Below are 27576 nucleotides of genomic sequence, written 5' to 3' on the forward strand. Positions count from 1 at the left end.
TAGCTCTACAGATAAGCTCGCGGCCTTTTGGCAGTCGGTATGGAAGCAGTCTCCAGAGGGGCAATCGTTGCAGCTCGTTCGTTACGGAAGAGAGTTACTAGATGCACTATTGACGATAAGATGTAAGGAAAGGGAACGGTAAAATGCCGGTGGCTTTATAAAGTGAAGATATCCGAGCCATTAAACCAATATAGGGTAAGACAAGGTATGAAGAAGAAACGTAAATCGAATGCGAGATTTCAGCTTGCTCAGTGCATCCACGTGTGAGACGAGGTGAAGGTTAAGGTAAGAATTGGTGGCCTTGGGGAAGGCCTACCCGAGCAAGGTACTTTTGCCTGCTCCAATGATACTGAGACCGATGAGGATGTGGTTGTTGAAGGCCGCAAGGTGACCAGTGCTGATTGCTGAATGAGCCCGGCGATTTCGGTAGATGAGTACTGGTATATCCGTACCCCACTTCCCCATATCCCCTTTTCAATCCCGGTACATGCATGAGCGGCTGGGTAACTGTATAATTAACAGCATGTCTCTCACTCTCCATGCATCTAAAATTAGCTTCTGATGCTGGTTTTCACGATCCTCAGCCACAGGATGAATGTCGGATGATTATCGCATCGGCTCCTCATGACCGTCAAGGTAGGTGGGTAGGTAGGTAGTGCTGGATAGGCCACTCCCATTCTCCGCTGTGTACTGGTTCCAGCAGAGCAGTGCTTGATCTTACGGGTGAGCGGCCTTTCACCGTTGGCATCTCGGGGTTGGCAAGCCGGTCTTCATGTGATGGAGGAATCAGACAACAGGGACAAATCTCGTCAGACCTTGTTGTATTTGCGCCGTGCAGTAGAAGGAGATGTCAGTATAGGCATTGCCCAGTCTAGCGCTTGTCTGCCAAGTCGTACATTAGTCAAAGAGGTGCCTTCACAGCAAGACTTGCTGTACTCGGAAACATGATTAGAGTGCAAAGGATCCCGCAAGTGACACGAATCATCTCCATACTCCCACTAGATATCTTATCCACATGCTTCGCTCATGCCCACAGACTCTCCCACATGTACCATGTCCTTGGCTGGTTGTTCATGCTGACACGCCGTTCTGAAGGTATTGCTCAACATATTCTTTCCTGTGCGGATTCACATCAAGATCCTTCGTCCTGTTCAAAGGGGTCCACTTGGGCTCATCTTTGAAGAGCCTCATTGCCTTGATGTACTTTTCACTGTTAGCAAACTACACAACATCTGGGTACATGCACTGCTTACGTTCGACTCGTCGGTTGTAAAGCGGTGGTAGATGCCAGGAGGCAGGATGATTAAGTCGTCCTGCCAATGGTCAGCTGGTTGCAGCGCCATTTGCCGACGAGCATGGCGATATTACCTTCTCAACACGGATACGAACCCAAGCGTCATCGGCGCTTCTGACGTCAAAGAACCCTTGACCGTCGCGAACATAGCGAATTTCCTCATCCTCGTGCAAGTGCTCGTGGAAGAAGGATTTAACCTTTTCCTCATAGATCTCGCCCATCTTCTCTGGCGACACAACAATCTCGTCTCGGTTCCTATAGCCGCGGTCCGAAGCCAGCTGGTTGACCCCATCCAGATTGGGGATTTGGTGGTAAAAGACACCAAGCTTCTTCAGATCTTCGACGGTAACCTCCTTGCCAGAGTCATGTGCCAGGCGCTGGTCACCCTATGGTGTCGTTGATAGTCAGTGGTTAATTATTGCCGACGACTCAAGCTTTGGTCATTTTGAAGATTTAAAGAAAGGCTTCTTCTCAACTTACATCAAGGCCGTCATACCAATAAGCCCTCATGTTGGTGAGTGGGTAGTGTATCGCAAGCCTGAGAGCTGTGCGTAAATGAGACTTGGAGGTTTTGTATGCCTGTATAGATGGCACTGTAAGTATTTTGTATCAAGAATATTCCGCAAAGTAGAATATCAAAAGATTCTGTGGTTGGCAACAGTATTGAGCTGGTATTACTTCGATTGCGCTCTGGAGGCAGTAATGAGGTCGGGTTCACTTTTTGTATTTGAAATGACGCAATTGGCTCAGCAGGTGGGGTCATTAGAAGAGGTGCTGAAAATGAAGCGTGTCGTTGTCCGTCCATCCGTATCTATCCGTACGGACCTGGTCTACCTCTAGGTACCTTAAGGTAAGTCAGGTAGCACGTGGGCGGGGCTGCCATAGGTCATTCCGGCTGGACCCCACCACCGGCGCGCGGCAGCAGCCCGGCCTTCCTTTGCGACCGCGCATGGAAGTCAAGACGGCCGGAGTCGGAGCCAAAACCATCGCTTGAAATGTGAATTGGCTACCTCAAGGGAACTGAAGAAACAGCAATGCCAGCCGAAGCATATTGATTCACGACATATTAGAAGAGGAGACGCACGTTGCGAAGAGAACATGGATAACAATGCATGAAACACTTACGTTGACATGTGCTTTCGCCTGGCATAACTGTCGGGTGTGGAAGTTAGCTCCAAGGTATCTATGCTTATGGCGAATTCAAGCCTGAGGTGCTTCGTTGATGAAGATCATGCATGGATACAAAGACATGTGCCGCTTAATGGCGGTATTGATACCCCAACGCCAAGAACCATGCAAATATTGCTAATCCCACCAGCTTTTCCGTCTCCATGTTCTCTTCGCAACGTGCGTCTCTTTGCCCAACATGTCCCGTCATCGTACATCAGCAGCAAGCTCTGGGCCTCCGGCAATGGCAATCTCGTTGTTGATGCCATCAGCTGTTTCCTCCACCTGCCGCCTCGAAAAGCCTCCTCCACCAGCCTGGAGGGTCGAAAGGACGCGACCCATTGTGCAAAGGCGGGTATACATCAGTAAAGAAGTACCAGATGTGACCGATCACCACGCCCATAATTTCATCCTTGGAATAGAGCCATGGAGGATAAGACTGAAGGCCATCAAAACCCACGGTAAGTAGGGGCTGTGAAGACCAGCAGTCAAGGAAGCTCAATCTCGTATCCGGGTTACGCCGCGACCAAATATAAACGAGAGTTGAAGAGAGTGGGTGCCCCAAGAACGGCATCGAGACCAGTGGCGACAAGAGAAGAAGACTCGCCATGGAGTAAACGAGCAACCAGGAAAAGTGTGCTGGGAGCGGCCAGAGGACTCCTCGAGTAATCGCGCGTAGCGCTGAAGGAAGTAGACGTGGAATAGCAGATCGAGCGAGAATGGACCGAAGTAGAGGAACGTAGTAAGAAGACGCCAGTACTATGAGGACATTCAGTGATCAGCAACCCTAACCTAACCTAACCTAACCCTAACCCTAACTAACTAACCTAACCTAACCTAACCTAACCCTAACCTAAGCCTGTATTAATATAGTATTATTTAATAAAATATAGTATTAGTACTTATAAACCTCCTTTTTGGGGCCTACTTTATATTATAATTAATTAGAATCCGAGCTATTATTCAAGATAATAATAAGGTTTTATCGAGACTTAAGAATATTAATTTTATATATATACTTATTAAAATATAAAAAGTTAAAACGGGCTAAATAAGAATAGCTAGTTATAAAAGTTAATTAATTATATTAGTTATAGGGTAGAATAAGAAGGATTAATAAGGGTATTAAGTTTTGTATAATTATTATATTTTATTTATATCAAGAAGGAAATAAAGGTATAAATTACTTATTTTTAAAAAAATTTAAAAATATTTTAAAAAATTAATTAAAATAATAAAATAAAATATATTTAGTATATTTTTAAAAATATTTTTATATTTTTAATAAAAATATAGGATTTTTAAGTATAATATTAAGTATATCCTAAAGATTAAATAATATTTTAGTAAAGAAATCTATTCTAAATAATATAGGGTTTTAAGAAAACGTTTTAGTTTAAGAAGAGGATATAATAATAATTTAAAAAAACGAGATTTTATTAAAAATAAGGTATTATATATAATAAAAATAAATACGTTTTAAATAGCTTAATTAAAATAATTTATAATTAAAAATAGGATATTTTATAATTTATACTACTTATATTATTAGCTTTCTTAAATAATATCTCCTCCGTTTTTAAATAATTATAACTTAAAAGGAATAAAAGTACTAAATACGCTAAATATGATTCTAAAAATTAATAAACTACCCGTACTATTTAAGTATTTAAATTATAATATTAGTTTTTATTTTATAATCTTATTTTATATTTTATACTTTATTCGTTTTTAAAACTTTATAGCCTTTAATTATAAATAACTAGGTAATAACGGGGTATAAATTTAATTTTAATCTTAAAATAGTATTTAAGTTAAGTATAATTCTCGTTATATTAATTATAAAGGGTAAATAATACTATATAAATATTATATAAAATTAATAAATTTATAATAATAATAATACTATAATTAACAATACTATAGTTAACGATGCGTTAATTAATAATAATTTATAAATAGCTCTACTACTTACTATTTATATATTTATAATAATATAATTACTAGGATTTATATTTATATAGTGCGTTTATTATAACGTAAGCCTTACTATTATTTCGAACTTCAAAAAATAATAATACTTTTTATATATCTTAATACCTGTAATAATAAAAATAATAATAGAGGATACCTATAATTATTATTTATTAAAGAATTTTGGATATTTTTATTTTTATAAATAGTAATCCCTTTATATATTTAGAAAGGAAATTTATATTTTATTTTTAATTAGATCTCGAGATTAAATTACGTTATATTAAGAAACAACGGGTTACTAAAAATGAATTATTTATAATAAAATAGGGTATAATTTAACTAACCTCGTTATATTTAACTAAAAGTTTAAAAAGATATTTTATTTAAAACTATTACTTATATATAGCTATAAATTTAGCTAAGTCATTTTAAAAAACGACTATTTAATAGTATATAATTAATTATTAACTAGGTACGACTTTTAAAAATAAAATCAAATTTAAAATAAATTAAGTTTAATAAAAAAGATTTTTAATTATTAAGAAATAACTAAAAAAAGAGCGAGTTTTAAATAATATTATATAACTATTATAATAAGGGAATCCTTAAGGTTATTAAATATCTAATTTTAATAAATCTTTTAATTATTAAGTAATAACTAAAAGAATTATATAAATTATTACGATTTTTAGGTTATTACCTAGCGATTAAAAGAATTAGTAGATTTTATATAATTCTTTCAATTACTAAGTAATAATTAAAAGAATTAATAAATTTATTAATAATCTTTAGGTTAATACTTAATAATTAAAAAATTAATAAATTTTATATAATTTTTTAACTAAGTAATAACTAAAAGAATTAATAAATTTATTAATAATCTTTAAGTTAATACTTAGTGATTAAAAGAATTAACGGATTTATTACTAATCTTTAAGTTATTACTTAGTAACTAAAAGAATTAATAAATTTAGGTAATTAAAAGAATTAACGGATTTATTACTAATCTTTAGGTTATTACTTAGTAACTAAAAAATTAATAAACTTAAGTAACTAAAAGAATTAATAAATTTAAATAACTAAAAGAATTAACGGATTTATTACTAGTTTTTAAGTTATTACTTAGTAACTAAAAAATTAATAGATTTATTATAATTCTTTAGTCGCTTTAATTCTTTAGTCGCTTTATTATAATTTAATTATTTAAATAAAATAAAATACGAGTTTTTATTAATAAAGTATTATATAGCTACTATAATAAAGTAAGTTTTTATATTTAAAAATATTTCTTTTAAAAAAGTTTTTATATATATAAAGAAACTATAATCTTAATTATAAAATTATAGAGTCTTAAAAAAGTTTTTAAAATAGAAAATATATTAGTCTTTTTTTTTAAAAAAAAAGAAATAAGAATTTTAAATATTTATTTAAAGAAATTGCTTTTTAAAAAAATAAAAGTTGGTTTTTGAAAATTCTTTAAACTTAAACGGATTTTGCCTACTTAATTACTATTTACGATTACTTAACCGTTTACTAAACGGTTATTTATTTTATTTATATACGATTATTTATTTTATTTTTTATAAGCGTCCGTTTTTTATTTTATTATATAATTATAATTACGTAACTTATTTATAATTCTTTTATTTTAAGAAGAGTTATTCTAAGTTCGTATTTATATATATATAGTATAATAGCTGCTATAGGTTCTATAAGGCCGCCCTAGTCTTACTATACGTATTAGGCGTAATATTTAAAAAAACTATTTATACTTATAATACTATTTATTTAGTATTCGTAGCCTTAACTTCTATTAATATACTTACTATAACTAGCTAGCTATAATACTAACTAAAAAGTAAACCAGTTTTAAAATAACCGTATTTATAATTAAATATAGTACTATTAATATCAATTAACTCATAACTAATTTTTTAATAAGCTTACTTATTTTAAACTCGTTACGATATATATAGTATTTAGATTATTAATTATTATTAAATATTAATCTTAATTATTATAACCCTTATATTTTACTAGTGCCGAAATTTTTTTTATATAAACTTAATTATTAGTAGGCTATTAACGTAAATAATAGATGTTAGGGCTTTTTTTATAGAGTTATTATACTATTACCTTTTAGTAGTCGATAGCTTACTACCTTTTTATTTAGACTTATTTATTAGCCCTATACGGATAGAATGCTTGCTTCAGAGGCCAAGCGCCTTATAGCGCGCCCTATAGCACTTTTTGTGTTACACTTAATCCCCACAGAATCTTGTATACGAAAGGGCGCGCCCATTCCCAATTGACCTCCCCACCTTGTCCTTCATATAAATGCCCTTGGAAACCTAAGTTCTGCAGTACTTAAAGGCGACGCCGGAAGTCATAGCTGTTGTCTTGCTATTCGCTACTATCTATCTCCAAAACCCCACCACCATGGATCATTCTAGCCTTCACGAATTTATCATCCTTTCATTCCTTAGAAGGTCGCGCCCACCGACGATTGGCGAAATACAGATACAGTTCAGAGTCGACGAAAGAAGTGCACGTCAAAGTCTTCGAGCCTTAGCAGATTACCATGGTGTCGTACTACATCCTGAGTCCGACGAAATCTGGATCTGCCATCCATTCTCAGCATCGCCTACGACTTGTGTCGTATCCTCCGATAATCGTCAGTGGTGGGGGAACTGCGCTTGGTGTTCGCTTGGCGTCATGCATCTGGCAGATGGGACCACAACCCTCACAACAAGGGCTGGCGGGATCGGAGAAGCAATTTCAATCACGGCCAAGAACGGGTACCTGTCAGATGCGGATTATGTTGTGCATTTTCCAGTTCCTATGAGTAAGGCATGGGACAATGTCATTTACACCTGTTCTGTGCAGCTCCTTTTCCGAGACGAAGCTCAGGTGGACGAATGGTGTGCTACAAGGGGGATTCCGAAAGGAGATGTCCGACCTTTAAAGCAAATTTGGGAATTTGCGAAAGAATGGTATGGCCAACACGCCAATGCGAACTGGACAAAATGGACATTGTGCGATGCGATGAAGATCTTCCATCGTCACGGTTTAGACGGTCCAGTGTGGGATGTAGGGGAGACATCACGCCGCTTCTGAAATAAGGTCTCCAATGCTTCGCGGGACTTGTCTCAATACACCCTCTCGTGGCAATTATTCCTCATTATCACCAGTAACATCAGTCTGGGCAATTCATTTCCCTGTCTCACTGTCCTGATCTAGACATGTTTATCGACTGGTGCTTAAAATTTGCGTTTTACGCAGGGCTGATATGTGAGATTCAATATGTGACATTGCGCACGCGCATCGTGAACAAGTCTCCTTTCTTTGCTATATGGATATAAATAATAAATCAATTGCTTGAAGTACCTAAGACAATGTGAACAGAACGAAGAACGTACATGTATTCAGCGCGGGCTGCAACCTACCAGGTTCATTATGATTCATGAGCCATTCAGAAGCTGTGTCGAAGCCCCGAAGGGTTTGCCAAACACATCAGACACCGCATGACCTTTATTCGACACACCAGCCCAGGTCCATACCATTCACCATTGAATCAAAGAGGGCTTCTACATCTCGATCGGAATACGGAGCAGGTGCCGGCGTCTCGGAACGAACCTCGTCTTCCGTAGCCAAATCGCCAAGAACAACGGCAAATACACCAGACAAGAGAGACTTTTGATCCATGGCGAGATGAGCCAGCAAGTCTGTGCTTGCGAGATCAAATATCTGCACTGCCAACGAGATCAGGCGGAAGAGCAACGAGGAAGTTGTCTGTTGCTGGGGAAATGTCACGATTTTGGCATTGTTGTAGCAAAGGGCTAAAATTTTCAAGTCTTCGTCGACAATGTCGTTTTTGTAACACAAGACGAGAAACATGGTCGCAAAGCTGTACGAGATCCATGTCGAGTCTACTGAATATTTTAAGCGATTGATGGCGTCCATGTCGGGTGTGTAGCTACCCGTCGGCAGTGCTTCAACCGTCTTGTAGTTTGCCCACGGCTGGTGTGTGGATTGTTCGGAGAGCGCGAAGATAGTAAGGGCCGCTGTGTGTAAACTGACTTCCAGAGCCTGGAGCATGTAGATAGATATGCGACCAGGGCTTCCTGACGCGCGCAACAACGGCGTAAGACAGGCGCTATTGATGGAGAGACGATAAGACCGCAAAGTCGTGAAAGGCATTTGGTAGTGCTGGATTTGGTCGCCAATGACGGGGTTCCAGTCCGCCTCAAATGTATCCAGTTCCAGATTCACCTGTTGCAAGCAGGCGGCATCTAGGGAGCGCGCATTGGGGCTTCCACTGCGCCTTACGGCCCGTTTGAGAATAGAGACTAGTTCGCATGTCGCCGAACTCCTCGTGTCGTCAGGATGACTCGCGCTGTGATGTGATCTGAAGCAATCAACAACCGCCACCACCGGATCTGGGTTCAGTGTCGCTGGGAGACCGCTTGAAAGTGTCAAAGCAGCATCGCAAGTGAGCAAATTGATCCAGACACGCAACCGGCCTACATCCTCCAATGTTGGCGTTGAACCCTCGTTCGAGTCAAAAGGGAGTACAGCATTCTGGTGCAGCCCGAGAAAAAGGGCATAGCGGATAGCCAGTCCCAGCATGCTCCAAGCCGAGATGGCATTATATCTGGTCGACCGCGAAGGGTTGCTGATGTTATCAATCGGCATCCACTGTATATACAGGAGTATTGCGCGGATATGGTCTAGATTCACGTCGGCCAGGTTTGGCCTCAGCAGGAGACGGCTCAGGGAGTGGTCAAGAAGCGAGACGAGAGCCATGTACCGACGTTGCGCATCGGGGGTAGACGTATTGGTGAAGCGATATCCTATGCAGCAGACGGATATAAACAGCGTCGGGCAGGCTCGGCGGATGGCGGCCGCCGAGGTCTGGGTTTGTGGGCAGAGCACCGGAGCCCATTTGTGGCAGTGATTGAAGAACGTGTCGAAGCTTTCTTGGGCCTGATCCGTTGACATGACACCACACATTATTGGATCTAGTGCCTCGTTCTCCATGCTCATGTCACTGTTGTCGTGGCGCAAATGACGAAGCATCGACATAGGTGTACCAAAGTCCACTACACCCTGAGCATCGCTTCGGCGCCCTGGACCACCATCCTGGAACATCGCGGGCCCGCTGGCGAACACTCCGTCCTTACGGATCCTTGCTCGCTTTGGAATTGGAGGTATTGCTAATTCGTTGACCTCATCATACGATCTGCGAGTGCCGATCATCGTTTGCGGTAGATGCGAGTTCGTGATATCCGTCCCACTTGTGCACGAACCTGGAGTTTTGCCCCCCTGTGCGACGATAGTTGTGGCAGTCCTGAGATTGCGCACGGTGGTCTCCAGTTGGTTGATGCGATCGTTCTGCTCATTCATCTGCTTCTGCAGTCGATCAAGCTTGCGGGCGTTTCGGCTGGCAGCATCTGCATCATCCAATCCCTGGTCATTGGTGGCGGTGGTGAAAGAGCACTGAACGGCCGACTGTGCGCATCGCCGACAGGGTCGTCGAGCTTGGTCTTCCGGTGCCGATGCCGAGAGGCCGGCGCCGCTGCCACCGCCAGGTCCCGAGCACTTCTGCTTACGACCGCGACATTGGATACAGGCTACGCGAGATAGACTGGTCAGCGCGCCATGCAGCACTAGGAACAGTAGCAGGAGATGGCACTGGGGGAGATGGTAACGATACCTTTGGAAGCCCGATGAATCTTTGCCGGGCGTGGTCCCCCCGCGCTCCTGTCGGCGTCGGTCTCGATCGCCTCTCCCGGCAGGACCTCGTCGTCGTCGAAATCGGCAACCAACCGACCGTGATCCATGATTTCCTGACTGTGTCCCTTGCCCACAATTCCGTTGTCGGGTGCTCTTATTACTAAAAGAGAAAGCCAGCAACAGCGCTAATAGACTTGAGGTTCTTATCGCCGGCATCGGGCCCGTGCCGACAAAGCCGAAATTGATAACAGCGATAGTGATAACACAATGTTCCCGAGGTCGTGTGGAAGCCCGAAGTACTTGAACCACCGGGCTGGTACAGATGATGATGCAGAATTCTGGCCATTATTCCAAGGCTTCACCAAGGAACAGTCACCAGCTCGCTTGCATCATGCCCTCAACGTCGATCTCGTCCGCCGAGACGCCCAAGGCCGCATCTAAGAGCCCCATGGACGACAGCAAGAATTTTGAGATGCAGGTGGGAACCACCCTCGAGGTTCCGGCCCCCGGCATACTAGATGCCGTGCACACCGCCGAATATGTCGAGTATCTCCGCCTCAAGGACCACTTCACGGCCAACCCCAAGGCACACCGGAGCATGATCAGGCGCCTCGATGCCCGGATCCTGCCATTCTTGTTCATGTACTACCTATTGAACTCGATTGATCGGACCAATGCTGGCAACGTGAAGATCTACACCTTCATGAAAGACACCAACATGACCAACACGCAGTTCAACCTAGCCCTGACGTGGTTCATCATCATGTACGCCATGTTCGAAGCACCATCCAAGTAAGTCACTTTGCATCAGGTCATACTAACGACCACTTACCTCCGTATCCTCTCTTCGGCATTGCTGACCTTTATCATAAAAAACAGCATGATGCTGCGTCGTATTGGTCCCCGTTTCTGGCTGTCGTCACTCGTTATCTGCTGGGGCTGTGTGACTCTTGGCGGCGCCTGGGTCAAGAGTTACCACGATTTTGTTGTCTGCCGTGTATTGCTCGGGTTGTTCGAGGCGGGTATGTATCAAGGCTGCTTTTATACGATCAGTTGCTGGTACCTACCAAACGAGCTACAATCGCGTTGCGCATGGTGGTACTCGGCGACTCTGCTGTCCGGTGCCTTTGGCGGCCTGCTTGCATACGCCGTTGGCCCCCTTCAGGACCATCATGGCCTGAGGCAATGGCAGTGGCTGTTCATCATCGAGGGTATGCATCATCTCTGTTACTCGGCTATCATTGATTCGTTAGTTTGATATTGACTATATTTTCGTCCAGGATGCATCACCATCGTGGTTGGTTGCCTCGGTCTTCTGCTATGCGTAGACTTCCCCGAGAAATGGAGCTCCCGATGGTTCAGCGAGGATGAGATGAGGTATCTCAAACTTCGCGTCAAGTACCGTGATGGTCCTGTGCCTCCCGACATGACATTCCGTTGGAGTGTTTTCTTTGAGGCCGTCAAGGACTGGAAAACCTACCTTGTTGCTTCACTTCTCGCATTTGGTGGCTCTGTACCCACATACTCGGTCAACTACACCTTAGCAACGGTAAATTTTCCAGGGAGTGGTATTGGCAAAGGCCCGCTGCTAACATTCTACTGTAACAGATGGTAAAGAGTTTGGGCTATTCCTCCGTTCAAGCCCAGGCATTAACGTCTCCGCCATATGTATTTGCATTCTTTTGCGTTATCGCCATTGCATTCTACTCTGATCGGTACCAGTGCCGGGCGCGGTCTTTGATCATCAGCTACACGGTTGGCACCATCGGTATTATCATTCTGTGGCCTTCCCTCTACTACCCCAACCTCTCAGGGCTCAGTTACTTTGCTCTCTTCCTCGTTATCGCTGGCTATAACATGCAAGGCCCTGCCGTTGGCTCGTGGCTGGGCACCAACGTGCGTAACCCGGCCAAGCGAGCCGCCGCAATGGGTTGGATGTCGACTTGGGGCCAGCTAGCTGGGGGCTGCATCGGCGTAAATATCTTTGTTGGCAACGAAGCCCCTACCTATCGCTCCGGCTTTATCACCATCATCGTTCTCGTTGCTGTAGGTGGCTATGGCGCCTGTATCACAAACTGGTATTTACTCCGCCGCGCCAACCTTCGAAAGGATCGTATACCCCTTGCAGAAGTAGAAGGAAAGTACACCGAGAAACAACTAGCCGAGATGGGTGAATACTCGCCGTACTTTAGATACGTTTTGTAAATCGGAATCTGGTATGAGTGGACTGGGATAACACGCGTGGTGTGGGAAGTCTGCGTGTAGTAGACGGGCATAATAGAAGATGCCACCCACTTGGAGAATTTCTGTTTTCGGGTCGCAGCGATTAGTTGAGCACTGATACATTGTTCAAATAGCAACTTAATCAAATCCAATGTTAATCTTTTCAAATCATGTCACCATACACCTTTCAGCGCGCGATGATGTTGTCCCACATCAGCACTAGTTTCATGATGTCTTGTTGGTAATGTCAAGCTTAATAACAATGCTCAATAACATGACTGATCCAAGCAGTGATGTGACAACACTTGAGGTTTTGCGCAAGTCAGAAAATTCTCATTCACATTGTTTTATCAGTGAAAACTGCCCACACGCACTATGGAGACTCGAGCATCTGTCAGTGGCCTAAGCTTAGATTGTAGACACTCAAGGACATGGAATGACATTGTTTCACAAAGCCGTTGTGTCATACCATTAATCCCTTGATCTATAGGCTACGCCGTCTTGGAGTACTTTGCCTCCAATTGAATCATTTCTTCAAATTGTGACATCAACCTTTCTCCTTCAGTTTCTCCCAGTTTCAACAAGGGCCGTCTGGGGTCTATCCCATACCCATGTAGCTTGTGTAAAACATATTCTTCACAGGCTAGTGTCAGCAAGAGTAACACAATTCATCTTCACTTTGAACTCAAAAGTGACAACTTACTCATTCCCCTTACACCTGCAGGCACAGCTGCCACATCAGCATTAGACAGAATGGATTGAATCTTATCTGCTTCTTGTCTTTCATCTTCTGTCGGATTGGGCTTGCTCAGGAGTGCCCACAGCCGCATAGAAGCAGCCGGGGCAAAGTTGGGTATGCCGCTGACGGTGCCATGGCCGCCACTTTTCATCCACGGTGTCAGATCAGAGATCAGCCCATCCAAGAGAAGGAATGGATATGGCCGGCATGTATTGACCGACGGCTCGTTATTGATAAAGGATGAGAGGCGGACCAACTTCGAAACACTACCGCCACAGCTACCCGAGACGATAATAAGTATTCTAGAGGCCACAAGAAAACATGGGTACCACATTAAGTACCACATTATCACGTACGTGAGTTTGACGCCGCACAAGTTAGGTGCCTGGCGTATCACAGCCTCGATTACAGCCGATGACATGTCCAATCCTCCCGCATTCGCTGGGAAGTTGTATAGAAAGAGTGGAATCTGGCAGTGTCAGGGAATCTTTACCAAGGATTTGAATCATTCAGTGTCAGAGGCACCCACAGGCGATTCCTTGCAGATATCGACGTAATACTGAATGATCTGGTCCTGGTCGGTGCTCAAGCTTGCAGCGTAATAAGCAGGAAGGATGACTAGACCTGCATCTCTGTCGGGTGCACATCTTAGCAGAAAAATACGGGGGATATAAATAATCGATGCGCAGTACATACGCCCCGGCATTGCCAGCCGCATGTGCGAGTTGAACTGTCTCTCTGGTACTTGAACCGCCCACACCTGCCACAATGGGCATGTCCGTCAAGCCAGCATCGTCGAGTGTGCGTCGTATGAATCTGATGAGATCCACTCTTTCCTCTGGAGACTATGCATCTCGATGATTAGAGAATCGTACCCTGGGATGAAGTATCATCTAGAGTCTCTATGCATACCAAATGTACTGCTTCGCCAAGCGACCCCGCGCACACAGGATCTAGATGAGTCAATGCTGGGTACTTTATCTAGTGGATTGATAGGTTGTTATTGATAACCTACTGATTCCTCTTCTAGCAAGATCTTGCGTAGTTGCTGGTTAGTCAGAACTCGTACTCGGGGTGGTAGTGATGGCTAACTGAGTAGATGCTTCTCATACGATTCGTAGTCGATTTCTTGCTTTTCATTGAAGAAGGTCGGTAAGGGTCCATAAGCCCCAGGATTCAGTATCAGGCCCATTGTGATCGTCTTGGTGTAGAACAAGGACGTAATTCTAATGATGTTGTTTATCGAACAATACGTTTTGGCAATTAATTAATAGACCTTTGACGTTGGGCCAAGTTAAGCTGGGCCATCATACAAAGATAATGAGGTTAGGCACTCTTTGCGTGAAGGGTGGGGCTCGGTATCTAATCAATCGGCCCGCTTGCCGACGGAGCCGACGGGGCCGATAGGCCTTATCAACCGGCAGTGCTTATCAAGTTAGATTTCCTTCCGTCATTTGGAATTTAGAAGCTCCATTTCGAAGATAGCCAGTACGACTGTCTGACAGGACAAGGTACACATCTAGTCTTGGGACTTCACCCTGGCTCGGGTGAATAATGCTCTCAGGCTGCACTCAATGGGTCGCGTCCATAACGCCGGTAATAGTCGACGTAGCAACTTGTCGTTAGTCTGCTACCGTTGAAACAGTGATAAAAAAATTTGTGAACATGAATGGCTAGGCACACTTCAACTGTATTCGTGATAAATTTTATCTGTCCAAAAGACTCTGCAAGGTGCCTTCTTGATAGAACAAGTAACCGGAGAGCACCCTATAGAATCTCGGCCATCTTTTCGCGTAATGTAGAAATCTAATATGCACAATCCCGAATGACATCCACTATACGTGAATCCTCAACCTCTACAACTTGGAGATTTTTGAATTTTTCTGGCCGTTCAGTTGTTCCCTCCTGAATGTGGCAGTTCTGGATAGAATATGTCAGTTCAACGCCATCGGTTAAGTTCAAGGATAACGAACCTTTCCTCGTCTGCTAACTCGAAAAGAACGTCTTGTGCGCCTTGCCAAAGGACTAGCTGGCCCAACGGCCTAAGATTCTCACCACCTTCGGTAATTGTCAAGAAGTGATTTGCAGATAAGGCACCCATCTTGCTCGCGAACGATACACCGCCGTAGCAGAAGAGAAGCTCCGTCTCAGAATAGCCTCCGGGGTAGAAAAGAATCTGGCCGGCACTGGGGTGGCTCGTGTGGTTCTCAAACGTCAGGCCAAGATCCTGATCCCCCAGCGGCACCCAAACCGCTTCGCCGCTCCAACGGACGTGAATGACTTGTTGTCGGTACGGTAGTAGTTTTCGAAACACCGATACCGTCTTAGGAGCCGCCGGCTCAAAGGCGGCCAGGAACTGGTACGGTCCAGCTGTAATAAGAATTTTGTCCTGAGATGTCATTTTGCGACGGTAGTTTGAGTGGCGTGGCTCAAAGTTCACTGACAGAATTGTAATGAAGCAGTACTCAAAGGTTCAAGCAGTACGCGGACTTTGTGTGTCTGTTCGATGCAGGCTTAGGCCCTATCGGTTCGGTCGGCCTCTGCATCATCGGTCTAGTCGGCAACTGAGCCGCTGGCTAAGTGGAGACTCGTGTGTGAGATATAATCACCAGAGTTCTAGCGATGAAGCTCACTCCATCTGATAACTTTATGTCTAGAGCTACGCAGTAGGCTACCCTAGCGCCATCATGTCGGCCATTAAGATGATCCAGAGTCTCCCGCGGACGTATCCGAACACGTTCCCACCTTCCAAACAACCAAGTGCCGAGAGCCGCGGTGGCAACCACCAGCCGATTCAGGACGGGCATATTCTCATCACTCCCGTATTACATGATGGGATTTCATCATTTGGTGCAAAGATTGATGGGATTGATTGGTCCCGTCCACTTCCTGCCGATGACATCGAAAAGGTGAGCGCTTCTGATTGAGACAACCGAACTTTGCTGACCTTTTGATATTCTGAACAGCTCAAAAGGGTTATAGATAATTACGGCATCCTGATCTTCCGCAAGACTGGACTGGACAACAAAGGCCACATAGCCTTTGCTAAGAGGCTGGGCCGGGAGCTTGAGATCAACCCTTTCTTCTACGGCATTGAGAACGACCGCATAGGTGATCCGCTATTGTGGGACGTCAGCAAGTATGATGAAGCTAGGCTTGACAATGTTCTATAAACAGGGGACTGACTATTGTGCAGTATCAATCTCGATGGAACCATTGTACAGCCTAATCAGAGACGTTGGGATCATAGCTTAGGCAATGCTTTGTGGCATACAGTCAGTCCAGACATTGTCACATGGCCTCGTCACACAACTCACAGAAACAGGACTCTTCATTTCACCAGCACCGCTCGAAGTACTCGCTGCTTTTATCCCACGGCAGCCCAGCCAGAGGCGGCTCGTGGACGCATTTTGCCGACACGGCGCGAGCATATGCAGATCTCTCAGAATCCAAGAAAGACGAGTTGGAGGATCTGATCATTGAGCATGATTTGTGGCACTCACGCCGTCTTGCCTCTCCACAGGCCTTTGCACAGCCCCTAGAAAATGAGCGGGCCGCTGAAAAGTCGGCGTATCACCGACTCGTTCAGGTTGGCCCGGATGGGAGAAAGACGCTGTATCTGGCCGCGCACGCCAAGCTCGTCGTAGGGCGCGGCTTTGAAGAGAGTCAGAAGTTGATTTGGGAGCTCATCAATCACTGCACACAGTCCAAGGTAATCCTGAAGAACACCGATGAAGCTTAAATTAGCTTCAATGGATCGAAAATGCTGACCCCTACTAGTATGTTTTCAGTATGGAGTGGTTGGAAGGTGGTGATATGGTGTGGTGGGATAATCGGTGAGTGTGTTGTCCCTCTGCCCTGTACTATTGTTTCATTCCTAGAACAACTGAGATGGCACAGTATGCTTACACTGAACAACTAACAGAAAATCCATGCATCGCGCGAACCCCTACAACGCCGAGATGACTGCGCGTGATGTGCGTCGAGCCACCGTAATCGATGACGGGCCTCTAGCATTTGGTGTAAGCGAGGAGGAGCTAATGGTTCATGAACGCGTAAATTAGTTTGGCAAGCATTGAGAATGTTGAATATTGAATAAGTGCAGCGCGTCGTGTCTTCTCGGATCATACGATTAGTAGGCCGTCCAAAATCACAATTGAAGCTAGCCAACATGCGTCTCTAGCGATCGTGCGACGTGCCGGGTCCGAAGCCCCTACGCACCGCGACTAGTGCGCCAGCGATTCACGTCTATCCTGACGCCAGATCCTTGGTGCGACCCGAGAGTCAGCCTGATGGACTAGCGGTACAGTGTCCAAGCAACGGCGAACCCCGTCGACACATACTGAAGGCGAACCTTCTGGCTCTGGCCATTAGTGGTCCACTTGAAAGCACGGGCAAAATCCCGTGCCCAGTCTCGGTGGCTCCGAGGGGCAATGCGGGCTTACTGGTGTTTCTGCACCACCGCACTTCTGAAATAAGATACGGGCGTGTCACTCATATCATGCTACATGGGTTACTTAGGCTTGAAGACGCCGGTATGGCTATTCACAGCGGATAGCAGTCACATCATCGATGGGACCGCGTTATCAGGCATCCCATAGACGTTTGCCATGCTTTCTAGTGCTGCGACCAATCTCCATATGTCGCAAACGAGAGGCGTGGGGTATCAGGCCCTACATTAGCACTGCTGTTTGTAATGTGTTCTAACCGAAGCCAAATCTTTAGTATCTTGTTTAATTGCGATATATTTTGCTCTGGGATTATAGCAGGTACCAAACCGGCAGCTATCTCTAGATGTTCCTGTCAATCTGTAGATGCACCTTGGCGTTGCCCTGTTCGAGTTTTTTCTGCCTAGGAAGATATAACTCCCACTACACCTCCTGCTAACACCCGCACACCCGCCTACACGACACCAAATCCTTCGATTATAGTGAGCATATGGAAGGTTAGAAGCAGCCCGAACTCGGCCACCGTATTTGGAGACTTAAAGAAAAAGGGGGTACGGGGAGCAGGAACCAGAGACAGGGTATCAATCATTCGCTAGGTCTACGACTAGAGCCAAGCTCTACTTTGTGAGGTCACATGTAACGACAATACTATTTAAACTCATCTCTCATATTAAATGAGCCCTGAGGAGCGAGATCACAAGCTCATGTCCATGAATCAGCCAGCGGAACCGGAGACAATACGCCCTGCCCTTCTGGGCAAATAACCACTTCATGTAGTAACCACGAGAGGCGGTCAAACAACTAACCACAATTAAATGCTCGAGATTATAAAAAATGAATCTTCGGACCAGAAGGCATTAGCAATACCTGCTGTCAAGGCTCAAAGCAACACTTTCTCCGGTCCCCGTTAAACTTAACCACCTACTAGCAGTTTATCATTTTTCATTCAGACTCTGAGCAATATCTTTCGTGTCCTGATTCCTCTAGAGTGTTGCTTACCTTCTCTTCCGGTGAAAAAAGGCCGCAGGTCATTTCGCCTACGGATACTCCGTACGACAAAATGATCTTGGCAATGTTAGAGGCTAAATGCCCGGGAGATAAAGCATGTGCTCTGCCCATGCCCATGGCACGTCCCTAACACGTCTACTCCCTAGTTGACCCATGTAATACACCGGGCCGGCACCTCAGGGCAGAATTTGTGTACCCGGTGGGATAGCTTACTTTCGAGCTTTCAACAGACACCGATTCAAGCACCAATGCGATGAACCAGAAACTCTGAACGTCCTTCACAACAGCACAAAGCTATACCTTGGGTCAGCTGCAGTCAGGTTGTGCGGGCCCTTCGCAGCTGTGAAGATTTCAAGTTTGACCAGGAGAAGGAGGTTGGAGGGGAAGAGGGATGACAAAGTAGGGCCATGAAGAAAATAGGGACCTGACTCGAGGCCTCAACTTTCGCCCAGTGCTTTGGAGATACATACTATAAATATCATCGTGGGACGTGAAACCTTGGCATCAGTATGGAGAACTGAAGGCAGGATTTATCGAAAGGGCTTTGCTCAACACAGCTCGCATGTTGTCTATACTCCTTCATTGAGCCTAGACTTTGTGGACCATGGACTTCGATAATACATGTCAAACTTTCCCGAAATAACAAAGTTTACCCTTCCCATTCCATCCAGGGCAGATTATTGCTAAATTCGCCTGACTGAATTCCTGCGAAGCACCCACTTGCGCCTCTCCCAGAGTCATGATTATAATAAATATAAGAACACACAACTATCCATCGATAATCATTTCCATCATCGCCACAACCTTCATTGACAATCATCACTTCGGTCTTCACTTTCGTTCTCACTTTTACAAAAGTCTTTCTTTTACTTCTCTCTTCTCAACGGCATATCTCCAATTCCGTAAACCTCACTATGCATACCTCAACCATTTTCACGGTCGCTATTGCTGCTTTTGGCTTCTTTGGCGAAGCTTCAGCATACTGCAACTGGAATAAGAAGACTGTCGAGAACTGCTGTTATCGCGATAACGACGCAAGAGTCAGGCAAGGCGGTTATATTAACTTCCCGCAAGGCACAATTTGCCCTGAATCCCACTCCAATACCTGTGGCGCGGACTGCTGCACATTTGATACTGGTCTGGGTATCGGCTGCCCCAAGTAGGCATTTGTCCGTATCTGTTATGATGCAACTCGATAGTAAGCTTCGGTTCAAATTCTGGTCTTACCCAAGATGATCTAACATCAATTATCAGGCCGCCATTGTCAAATATACGAGCTCCAAACATAGAGGCCTTCACAGCAATCCTCTTTTGTCTTCTAGTCTTAGTGTTCACGTCGTTCTCGATATACCTTTGACGGTATTGCGTTGGCCATGAGTTGATCTGGGAACCTCAAGTGGTATTACAGACTTGAAGTAGGACTTGAATCAGACTTAGAATTAGATTGAAATTAGGATCGCTTATAGAGGCTTGGGCCTTAGAAAGGGAACTCGTTGCCATCTGTGCTTTTCATCCTTCACTTTGACCAGCTCCTATAAGTTGAGTCTGTTGTAAGAAGTGACCTCCATCAATTGACATTACCATTACACCTGAAGGCCGTCTTTAAAATAGTTTTATTGATTAATTTGGTTCATGTTTATCTTTTTCCTATCGTTACTTACATAATGACAGGGCTGTAAGATTTGATAAGTGAGTTCTCATGAACCATGACTAGAACAACGGATCGATCGGGCAGATATATGCAAGACAATCGATGTGGCTCAGATCACAAAAGATCTGCATGGTCATGATTGCTCAAAGTTTGCATCAGGTCAACGGAAAACCGGCAATAAGTTCTGTGAAGCTTTAGAAAGACAGCCATAGTTCAAATTCCACATGCTGAGTTATCCACGTAGTTCTGGTTTGGACTCTGTTGACCAACAGGCTATACCTACGGCACGGGAAAACTCGAATAATCTGGCGATTCTAGTAGTGGACTTGGGTACAAGATTCGCAAGCGGGCGATATCACCGAGGGAAATTCCACAAATTCGACCAAATATCCTGTCGCGGCGTCTATGCTCCCGGTGATGTATCTTCGTGCTATCATTCTTAGTTGAGATCTAGCACGGATCCGGGGATACTTTCCACATTACGCTCAGCGCCGGGCTCAGTCCCGAGAGCGGGGTTCGCATCCAGCCGGGGAGATGCTGTGGGGACGCATAGTCGGATACATGTCAAGTGGGGGTGTTATCCTCCGAGATAAAGGAACCCCACCCACAAAGCCGCCTATTTATCGCATCTATCATCTTCGAGTCATCATATCATCGTCTTCCTATCGTTCTTGCGCAAACATCAAGTAGCTGTTATACGCAGTGTTGTTCATATGACTGTCAAAGCCAAAGAAAATTGAGTCCGGCAATGTCAGCAAGGACCGTTGTTGGGAGAAACCGTGCCTCGAAAAGGCGCACACCGAAAGCGTAAGTTATCATGGCTGCTCCTGTCAACGGGACTTGATCGGTCATGTTTGTTGACGATTCTTCGGCTGCGAAGCTGCACAAGATGCCGCGATCAAAAGATTAAATGCTCGGGTTCAGACCCCTGTCAACAATGTAGCAAGAGAGAGCAGGATTGCGTCTTTCCTGACGAGTCGCAAAAGGTGGTGGTCACCAGGAGGTAAAACTTTAGTCTGGTCGATTTACTTCTGATATCAAACTACTAGTACTCGGTTCACTCACGAAATGGCTCTAGGTACATCAGCGACTTGCAAGAAAAGCTGGCCGCATCCGAGCGGCGAGCATCTTTGATGGTCTCACAAGACCCGCCATTGGATGAACATTCAAACGACAAAACTCGTCAGAGCAGACTGTTCTTTCAATAACTACGCTCAAGATCAAATACTAACAGATAATACAGTCGAAATCCCTGACGACGCCACTGAAAGTTATCTTTCGACACAGGACCGAACAGTGGGAACCATTTTCCCTATTACGCCCTCATCTTCGACTGTACTTGCTTCATCTCTTGGCGTTCATGTGCCCACAAACGAGGCACCGCTCACAAATCCACTTGCGTTCCATACAATAGACTGGGTTCCTGGTCCTAGTGGTACTCCCGGTACGTCTGAGGCGCCAGGTTTTTCCGGCGCAGTACGCTAATGCTTGCCTAATCAGTATTTATGGGAACGTCTTCCAATTGGGCTTTCAACCGACGGGTTTTATCTATGACCCATGAAGCAATCACCGGCACTGCCTTGTCCCCAGAGAACCTATTCTTTGACGGAAAGGTTTACGACTTGAAGTGGGATGGAGGCCGAATTCCATCTCCAGGGGATGATTTCAGCCTTGCCAGTTTGCCAACTCAGGATTTTGCAATCTATCTGATTAATTCCGTCAAGTTTCACTGCTGCCGGCTGTTCTATCTGTTTGAAGAGGAAAGTTTCATGGAGCATTTTGCCACATTCCACGCAAGTGCCGCGGATCAGTCAAAGGTCCCCCGGCTGTGGTTTGTTCATTACCTCATTCTACTAGCATTCGGCAAGGCGTTTATTGTACAGACATCAAAGTCACACCAACCTCCTGGGGCAGACCTGTTTGTGCAAGCTATGAAGCTTATGCCGGACTTCACCTTCTTCGAGTGTGACTATATAGAAAGGATGCAGGTAATTTGCTGTACCTCGCTGTATCTTCACTGCATCAGCTGTCGGCCCGCCGCTTATCGATATGTTGGTAAGCCATGCCTCTATTTCTGACCTCAGCTTCTGATAAACCTCTTCCAGATTGGACAGGCACTTAGCACAGCGTTTGAACATGGCCTACATACCGAGATGCAGAGCCACCACCTAAACGAGACATATGTTCAGAGGTGCAGGCTAGTATGGTGGACAATATATGTCTTGGAGCGTCAAATGTCAGCACTTATGGGAGTGCCTATGTTCATCTCGGATGAGTGCGTCTGCACACCGTTCCCCATATTTTACGAGCAAGCACAAAGAACCAGCGCTTTGCACATACAGATCAAGTTGGCGCAGGTACTGGGGCAGATCCATCAGAGTAAGGCGAAGAGTCATGTACTCACCTTGAGCTTACTACCATCGCTCTGGTGGCTAACATCTTGCACTAGCTGTTTACGGCATTGAAGGACAGCTCGACAGTCGCTACTTGGGTGCCACAAAGGCTGTTCTCCAAAGTATAGCAGGCCTCGCCACCGACCTCCATGGTTTGTTTGACATAGACTCCAGTGAGAACACATCCGGAGTCTCCCGTGTCTCGGCACATTTGCATCTTCAGTACCACCAAGTATGGAGACATCAAACTTCGGTATAGAGAGAATGCTAACTTGGCCTATACGAAGTGCATCGTTCTAACCACCAGACCGCTATTATTCATATTCCTACAGTGCAAACTCGGCCAATCTGAAGCAGTGCTGATGCAGTGGCTGCATTCCGATAGCATCAGAAGCTTACTACAGGTTTGCACAGATTCTTCGCGACAGATAATCAAAATCTTATTGAGATTGTTGAGTCATGGTTTACTGGGTAAGTTGCTCAATTATTCTTTACAAGAAGAAGTAGCTCATTTGATGGATCACAGAAAGCTTCCTGACATTTGATCTGGATGCTACATCAACAGCTGCAGTCGCCATGTCTATGGCTGCAGCCATTGAGCCGACTTTGATTTCCGACCAAGCAGCATGGTCCCAACGGGTGTTCCTCATTCTCGAAGAAATGAGCTCTCACGGTAGTAAGATCGCAGGAATGATCTCATCTGAACTGAGGCAGCTTGATAATTATCTTCGCCATCTCAATGCAGGCGAAGAAGTCCCAGCCCAAATTCATGGGACACAGCGTACTGCCTCTACAAATGATGTTGCTTTATACCCAACAGACCAGGCCCTAGGTTTAGAATTTGAGCAAAGCCTGGCGATGGAGGCCGAGCTTAGCACAGACCTTCTGATTGATATCGCTAACTCGCTGGATCCTGAGAGCTTGAGCTGGGATTTTCCCGTGGCTGAAGGTTAGCGGACAGCAGCAAGTCAACCAGACCTACGATACACATCAATATTGTCTAGGAGGAACACAAAGTGGCCATAAGTTGAATATAGTGTGCATCTTGGTCAATTGAAAGTATGTCTGTTCAGATTCCCTGGAATCATTTCCCGCCTATGGTGTCTTGCTTGCGCACAACACACTTTTGTAAAGATCAAGAATCATTTTTCTTCCACAGAGATGGCATCGGCCCTCCTTCTCCATATAACGGATCCTTAATCGGGCCAGGGACCTTCTCGCACCTTCCCCGTTTCTCGTCTGTTTCCTGAACTGAATCCAATGCATACTCCATATCATAAGGCTCTTCCCTAGAGTTGAAACCCGTCTCAAAACCTCGTCAGCTCCTTATGCACATATCGTATGATTGGAAGCGATGTTGAAGTAGTCCTTACCAAAGCATAGAACCCAATTATCTCATAGTCATCCTCAGATTCCCTGACAAAGTGTGTCACTCCTGCCTAAAATAAAGAAGTTGGTATAAGTAGCTCAGATCCTGATCGGGTTCTGCCGATGTTTAGTAACTTACTGGCCATGCGAAGACGTCCCCAGCACGAGCAACAAATTCGACACCCACAGGGTTGCCGAGCTCATCGGTGTCTGCGTCAAGAGGAGATTTCCCAAGAACATATGTGCCGCTGCCATGTAAGACAGTGTATGCCTCGTGTGTTGTCAAATGATAATGGGGAGTAGCTGCGAGTGTTTCGTTGGCGATCTTCCAGTGACCCCCCTTGACCCACTCCGAGGTGTTGATCGCCTCTAAAGCGCCTTCCACTGTTTTGTTCTCCAGCGCGTTTCTATACACAATGACAGGGAATTTGGAATTTGGAGAATGAGGGGTGGGTGGGACATGAAAGGTCTCTGGGGAGATTGGAGATGATGCCATTGGAAGGAACAGTAACTGTCTAGATGAGGGAGACGTTGTCGGCGATAGGGTGATGAATGGGTCAGTCAGCCCGACTACCTAGTTTGTGACCATCATGATATTTGTACCTTGCTTCGACGGAGCTCCAGCGCGATCGACAAGGATTGCCCGTCGTGCCTCGACCGTGAAACAAATGCAATGTGCGGGGGAGAAGTCACCGGGAACTGGGTCCGTAGACCAAAGCAGTGACGCCACAGTCTTGCAATGGGAAATCGGATGCGTTTCCCGAGAATCACCCCCCGCTTCAACATCACCCACGACGAGAGTGGTATGTCTATCCGAAAACCGGCAGTCCTACCACACCCAATAACCTGGCGGCATCCACGATATCTCATCATTTGCTGGGCGCCAATCAACGATACCTTGGCCGGTTTTGGCACCCAAGCCCACCAATGTCGAACACCTAGTACTACCGGCACGGCATCTTCAACAGCCAACTGTGTGACGATGTGCCCAAATCCGAAGCCGTTGACAGTGAAACAGAAAGAGCTTTGCGATACTGTGGTTATTCCAAATTCCGCTGTGCCACACAAACTTACCGGTCGGTTTGCCAGGCGTGCCTCACTTCACATCAAGCCGACAAGTAGAATCTCGGTTCTGTTACTGCATGAAGTATCATAGGCAAATGAGTACATCCAGTCGCCCAACTTTGGCTATCTACCTAGGTGGTTCCAACACGACTGGGTGCATCGTAGTCCAAAGCCACGTATAAGTGATTGATTTGGGAAAACTGTAAAGGTGGCCAAGTTCGTTTAGCAATGTTCGAAGGCTGAGGGACCTCATACACGAAATGATTAAGCTTCAAGATAAGGTGGTTATTTAGCTACTCTCTAGATCAATCTAGCATAGACACTCCTCTGCTATTATCAATCACAAGCTTGTTTAGCCCATGGGCTTACCACAATTGTACGTAGCTGAAGAATCTTCTGATCTTCGGCTGCTTGTAATATTCGTCCAGTTGCTTTATCTCCTCAGGTGACAGCTCTCGCCGACCAGTGATGCAGTCTGCTGAATTCGGATCACGCCAGGGTGTTCTATAGATAATCTTGTATCCAAGCGTTGCACCGAGGATGAGAATGAGTCCGATGGTGTATTGGAAAAAGTTCTCCGCCGTGAACCCCCCGCCACCCTAAGATAACCCAGTCAGCATCTTTGTAGGACAGAAGTGAGAAGACATAGGAAATCAACGATATCTTGCATCGAAATCTGAAATCACTTACGATAGGGTTGATGCCGCAGGCTAGACACGAAGCCAGTAGAATCAATGAAACGAGCATTAACCAGGCAGGAGCCAAAGGCCATGCATATGATTCCCACGCATATGTCTGCGAAAAAAGAAGGTCCCCTTGTGCCTTGATGGCGCATCTGAATCGCCAATTGGTGAAGGAGATGATGATCCAATTGGTGAAGAAAGACGCACTAGTGATCGAAACCAACCAGTTCAAGACCTTGATACCATCCCCTATAAGTATGTTAGCAGGAATTCGCAATCAGAACACTCTGCTTTCAGTCTCATGACACTTACCCGACAGCTGTATGTACGACAGCACAGCGGCAACGACGCACGTCACGAGCAGCGCCAGCCTCGGCCGACCCTTGTCGTCGACTCTGGCCAGGCGACCTGAGATAAGTTTCTGATGCGACATAGAGCGCAGGACTCTAGACGACAAGTATACTGATTCGGCGGCGATTGCTAGAACTCCACACATCATCCCAGCATTCAGGAGCGAGGATATGCCACGAATTCCAGAGCTCTCTACAGCGATAACAAAAGGAGATGCAGAAACACTACTGCCACCCAGCAGCCTTTCATCGTCCGAGGGTACCAAAATTGTAATGAATATGACACTAAGCATGTAAATGAAGTTGACTCGGAATGGGACGAGCTTTGTTGCATGGGCCATTGAAAAGCGAGGACTATTCGCCTCGCCTCCCATGATGCCGACGAAAACTTGGTCGCCAACGGCCCATGTTGCTAGTAGGGCACAATTCGCGAATCCCTGTACACATGTACTTAGATATTAGCTGCATCCAATTTCATTGCCAAGAACTGAAGTCAGTGCTTACGGTGAATCCGTTGAGAAATGGCGGCAGCCTTGTCCAGGTTTCTCCCCGGTGCAGATAACCGTTTGGCCCGGCTCCAAGAACCAACGCTAGTGAGAGTATAATTATGATCAGGAAGAGGAAGATTTTGATTATGGACGTGACATATTCAAACCAGGCGAAGGCTTTGTTGGGAAGAAGGAAGATGACGAAGCACGCGAATAAGAACAAAGAAACTGATGAGGAAAATCAGCTTCAATTCAACGCCAAGTAGAGTAGTTGGCATTCAGATCAAACGTATACGCGCGAGACTTACTAGTTGCCGCTTGTGGAAACGATTCTGGGGCCCAGAATCGAAGGAGAACGTGGAAGAATCCCGCTTCAGCTGCTACTATCGCGGCCCATCCTTCTCGAATGTTAGTAACAGCAAGGTCTCAATCAGGATCGCCTTTTGTCTCACTCACCAAGCCATTCAGCGAACCCAGCACCAAACGCCAATGCTGGATCGACCCAGCGGTCAGCGTAGTCTATATAGTTACCGGATACCGGAAAAGCAATTGTCATTTCGGAAAGTGATTGAAGGACGGCCCAAACACAACTGCACACCAAAAAATATGCAATGACCATATTGCCGGGGCCTCCAGTAGCTAAAGCCTTGCCAGTTGCGATAAAGACGCCGCTTCCGATGTTGGAGCCAAGAGAGATAATCTATTTTCATAGTGAGTTGAGCTTTCGCGAATGGCTTCTCGCCTGTATTGAAGACTGACATGAATTTGACGCGGAGAAATGGACCTATGGAACTCGCCGTTTCGGTCGTCTTCAACCTGACCCACAACAATACTACGCGTGGGTTGCAGGTCTTGCACGCCGGTCTTTTCATCCCCCAACTTGTCATCATTGCTGATGGGAAAGGATGATGTAAGATGCGACATCGTATAGCCGGTCAGGAAGACTCAGTGTGTGGAAAGCGGATGGTAAATCATGGTCAGTCGGA

The 27576-nt window shown here is 45.2% G+C and overlaps 8 protein-coding genes across 8 annotated transcripts; 3 read left to right on the forward strand and 5 right to left on the reverse strand.

The window, feature by feature from the left end:
• Positions 1-1071: 1071 nt before the first annotated feature.
• Positions 1072-1804, reverse strand: HER10_EVM0000230 (ARD/ARD' family protein; the record flags this gene model as incomplete). Its single annotated transcript, XM_035470023.1, has 4 exons — positions 1072-1203; positions 1254-1313; positions 1369-1680; positions 1775-1804. 4 exons carry the CDS (start codon positions 1802-1804, stop codon positions 1072-1074), a joined length of 534 nt encoding a protein of 177 aa, XP_035334560.1.
• Positions 1805-7969: 6165 nt separating this feature from the next.
• HER10_EVM0011193 (uncharacterized protein) lies at positions 7970-10290 on the reverse strand (the record flags this gene model as incomplete). Its single annotated transcript, XM_035480631.1, has 2 exons — positions 10155-10290; positions 7970-10071 (listed from the first exon to the last, which is right to left on the reverse strand). The coding sequence occupies exons 1-2, from the start codon at positions 10279-10281 to the stop codon at positions 7970-7972; spliced, it is 2229 nt and encodes a 742-aa protein (XP_035335355.1). The 5' UTR covers positions 10282-10290.
• A 195-nt stretch (positions 10291-10485) lies between these two features.
• Positions 10486-12496, forward strand: HER10_EVM0009293 (uncharacterized protein). Its single transcript, XM_035478784.1, has 4 exons — positions 10486-10966; positions 11054-11385; positions 11455-11723; positions 11783-12496. The coding sequence occupies exons 1-4, from the start codon at positions 10497-10499 to the stop codon at positions 12377-12379; spliced, it is 1668 nt and encodes a 555-aa protein (XP_035335224.1). The 5' UTR covers positions 10486-10496; the 3' UTR covers positions 12380-12496.
• Positions 12497-12888: 392 nt separating this feature from the next.
• HER10_EVM0006067 (uncharacterized protein) lies at positions 12889-13912 on the reverse strand (the record flags this gene model as incomplete). Its single annotated transcript, XM_035475664.1, has 5 exons — positions 12889-13031; positions 13101-13414; positions 13493-13605; positions 13666-13768; positions 13833-13912. The coding sequence occupies 5 exons, from the start codon at positions 13910-13912 to the stop codon at positions 12889-12891; spliced, it is 753 nt and encodes a 250-aa protein (XP_035334993.1).
• A 1080-nt stretch (positions 13913-14992) lies between these two features.
• HER10_EVM0009242 (uncharacterized protein) lies at positions 14993-15537 on the reverse strand (the record flags this gene model as incomplete). The annotated part of the gene is made up of 2 exons (XM_035478734.1): positions 14993-15056; positions 15110-15537. The coding sequence occupies 2 exons, from the start codon at positions 15535-15537 to the stop codon at positions 14993-14995; spliced, it is 492 nt and encodes a 163-aa protein (XP_035335221.1).
• Positions 15538-15823: 286 nt separating this feature from the next.
• HER10_EVM0002009 (alpha-ketoglutarate-dependent 2) lies at positions 15824-16976 on the forward strand (the record flags this gene model as incomplete). The annotated part of the gene is made up of 5 exons (XM_035471739.1): positions 15824-16045; positions 16103-16275; positions 16333-16411; positions 16462-16848; positions 16917-16976. The coding sequence occupies 5 exons, from the start codon at positions 15824-15826 to the stop codon at positions 16974-16976; spliced, it is 921 nt and encodes a 306-aa protein (XP_035334690.1).
• A 3912-nt stretch (positions 16977-20888) lies between these two features.
• HER10_EVM0005103 (uncharacterized protein) lies at positions 20889-23590 on the forward strand (the record flags this gene model as incomplete). Its single annotated transcript, XM_035474728.1, has 9 exons — positions 20889-21050; positions 21124-21246; positions 21322-21425; positions 21487-21687; positions 21744-22294; positions 22349-22622; positions 22693-22868; positions 22924-23107; positions 23163-23590. Exons 1-9 carry the CDS (start codon positions 20992-20994, stop codon positions 23588-23590), a joined length of 2100 nt encoding a protein of 699 aa, XP_035334923.1. The 5' UTR covers positions 20889-20991.
• A 1686-nt stretch (positions 23591-25276) lies between these two features.
• HER10_EVM0007824 (uncharacterized protein) lies at positions 25277-27544 on the reverse strand. The gene is made up of 7 exons (XM_035477368.1): positions 27350-27544; positions 27047-27290; positions 26899-26988; positions 26607-26818; positions 26065-26539; positions 25760-26001; positions 25277-25668 (listed from the first exon to the last, which is right to left on the reverse strand). Exons 1-7 carry the CDS (start codon positions 27512-27514, stop codon positions 25435-25437), a joined length of 1662 nt encoding a protein of 553 aa, XP_035335112.1. The 5' UTR covers positions 27515-27544; the 3' UTR covers positions 25277-25434.
• Between the last annotated feature and the right edge of the window lie 32 nt (positions 27545-27576).

Source organism: Colletotrichum scovillei (assembly GCF_011075155.1).
Source record: "Colletotrichum scovillei strain TJNH1 chromosome Unknown Contig00004, whole genome shotgun sequence".
Taxonomy (NCBI): domain Eukaryota; kingdom Fungi; phylum Ascomycota; class Sordariomycetes; order Glomerellales; family Glomerellaceae; genus Colletotrichum; species Colletotrichum scovillei.

Coding starts and splice junctions, on each gene's coding strand:
- HER10_EVM0007824 (XM_035477368.1), bottom strand. CDS start 27,514: ATGTCGCATCTTACATCATCCTTTCCCATCAGCAATGATGACAAGTTG. Junction 26,540..26,606: donor CATTTCTCAACGGATTCACC/GTAAGCACTGAC, acceptor ACATGTGTACAG/GGATTCGCGAATTGTGCCCT. Junction 26,002..26,064: donor GTCGTACATACAGCTGTCGG/GTAAGTGTCATG, acceptor ACATACTTATAG/GGGATGGTATCAAGGTCTTG.
- HER10_EVM0009293 (XM_035478784.1), top strand. CDS start 10,497: ATGATGATGCAGAATTCTGGCCATTATTCCAAGGCTTCACCAAGGAAC. Junction 10,967..11,053: donor ATGTTCGAAGCACCATCCAA/GTAAGTCACTTT, acceptor CATAAAAAACAG/CATGATGCTGCGTCGTATTG. Junction 11,724..11,782: donor TCAACTACACCTTAGCAACG/GTAAATTTTCCA, acceptor CTACTGTAACAG/ATGGTAAAGAGTTTGGGCTA.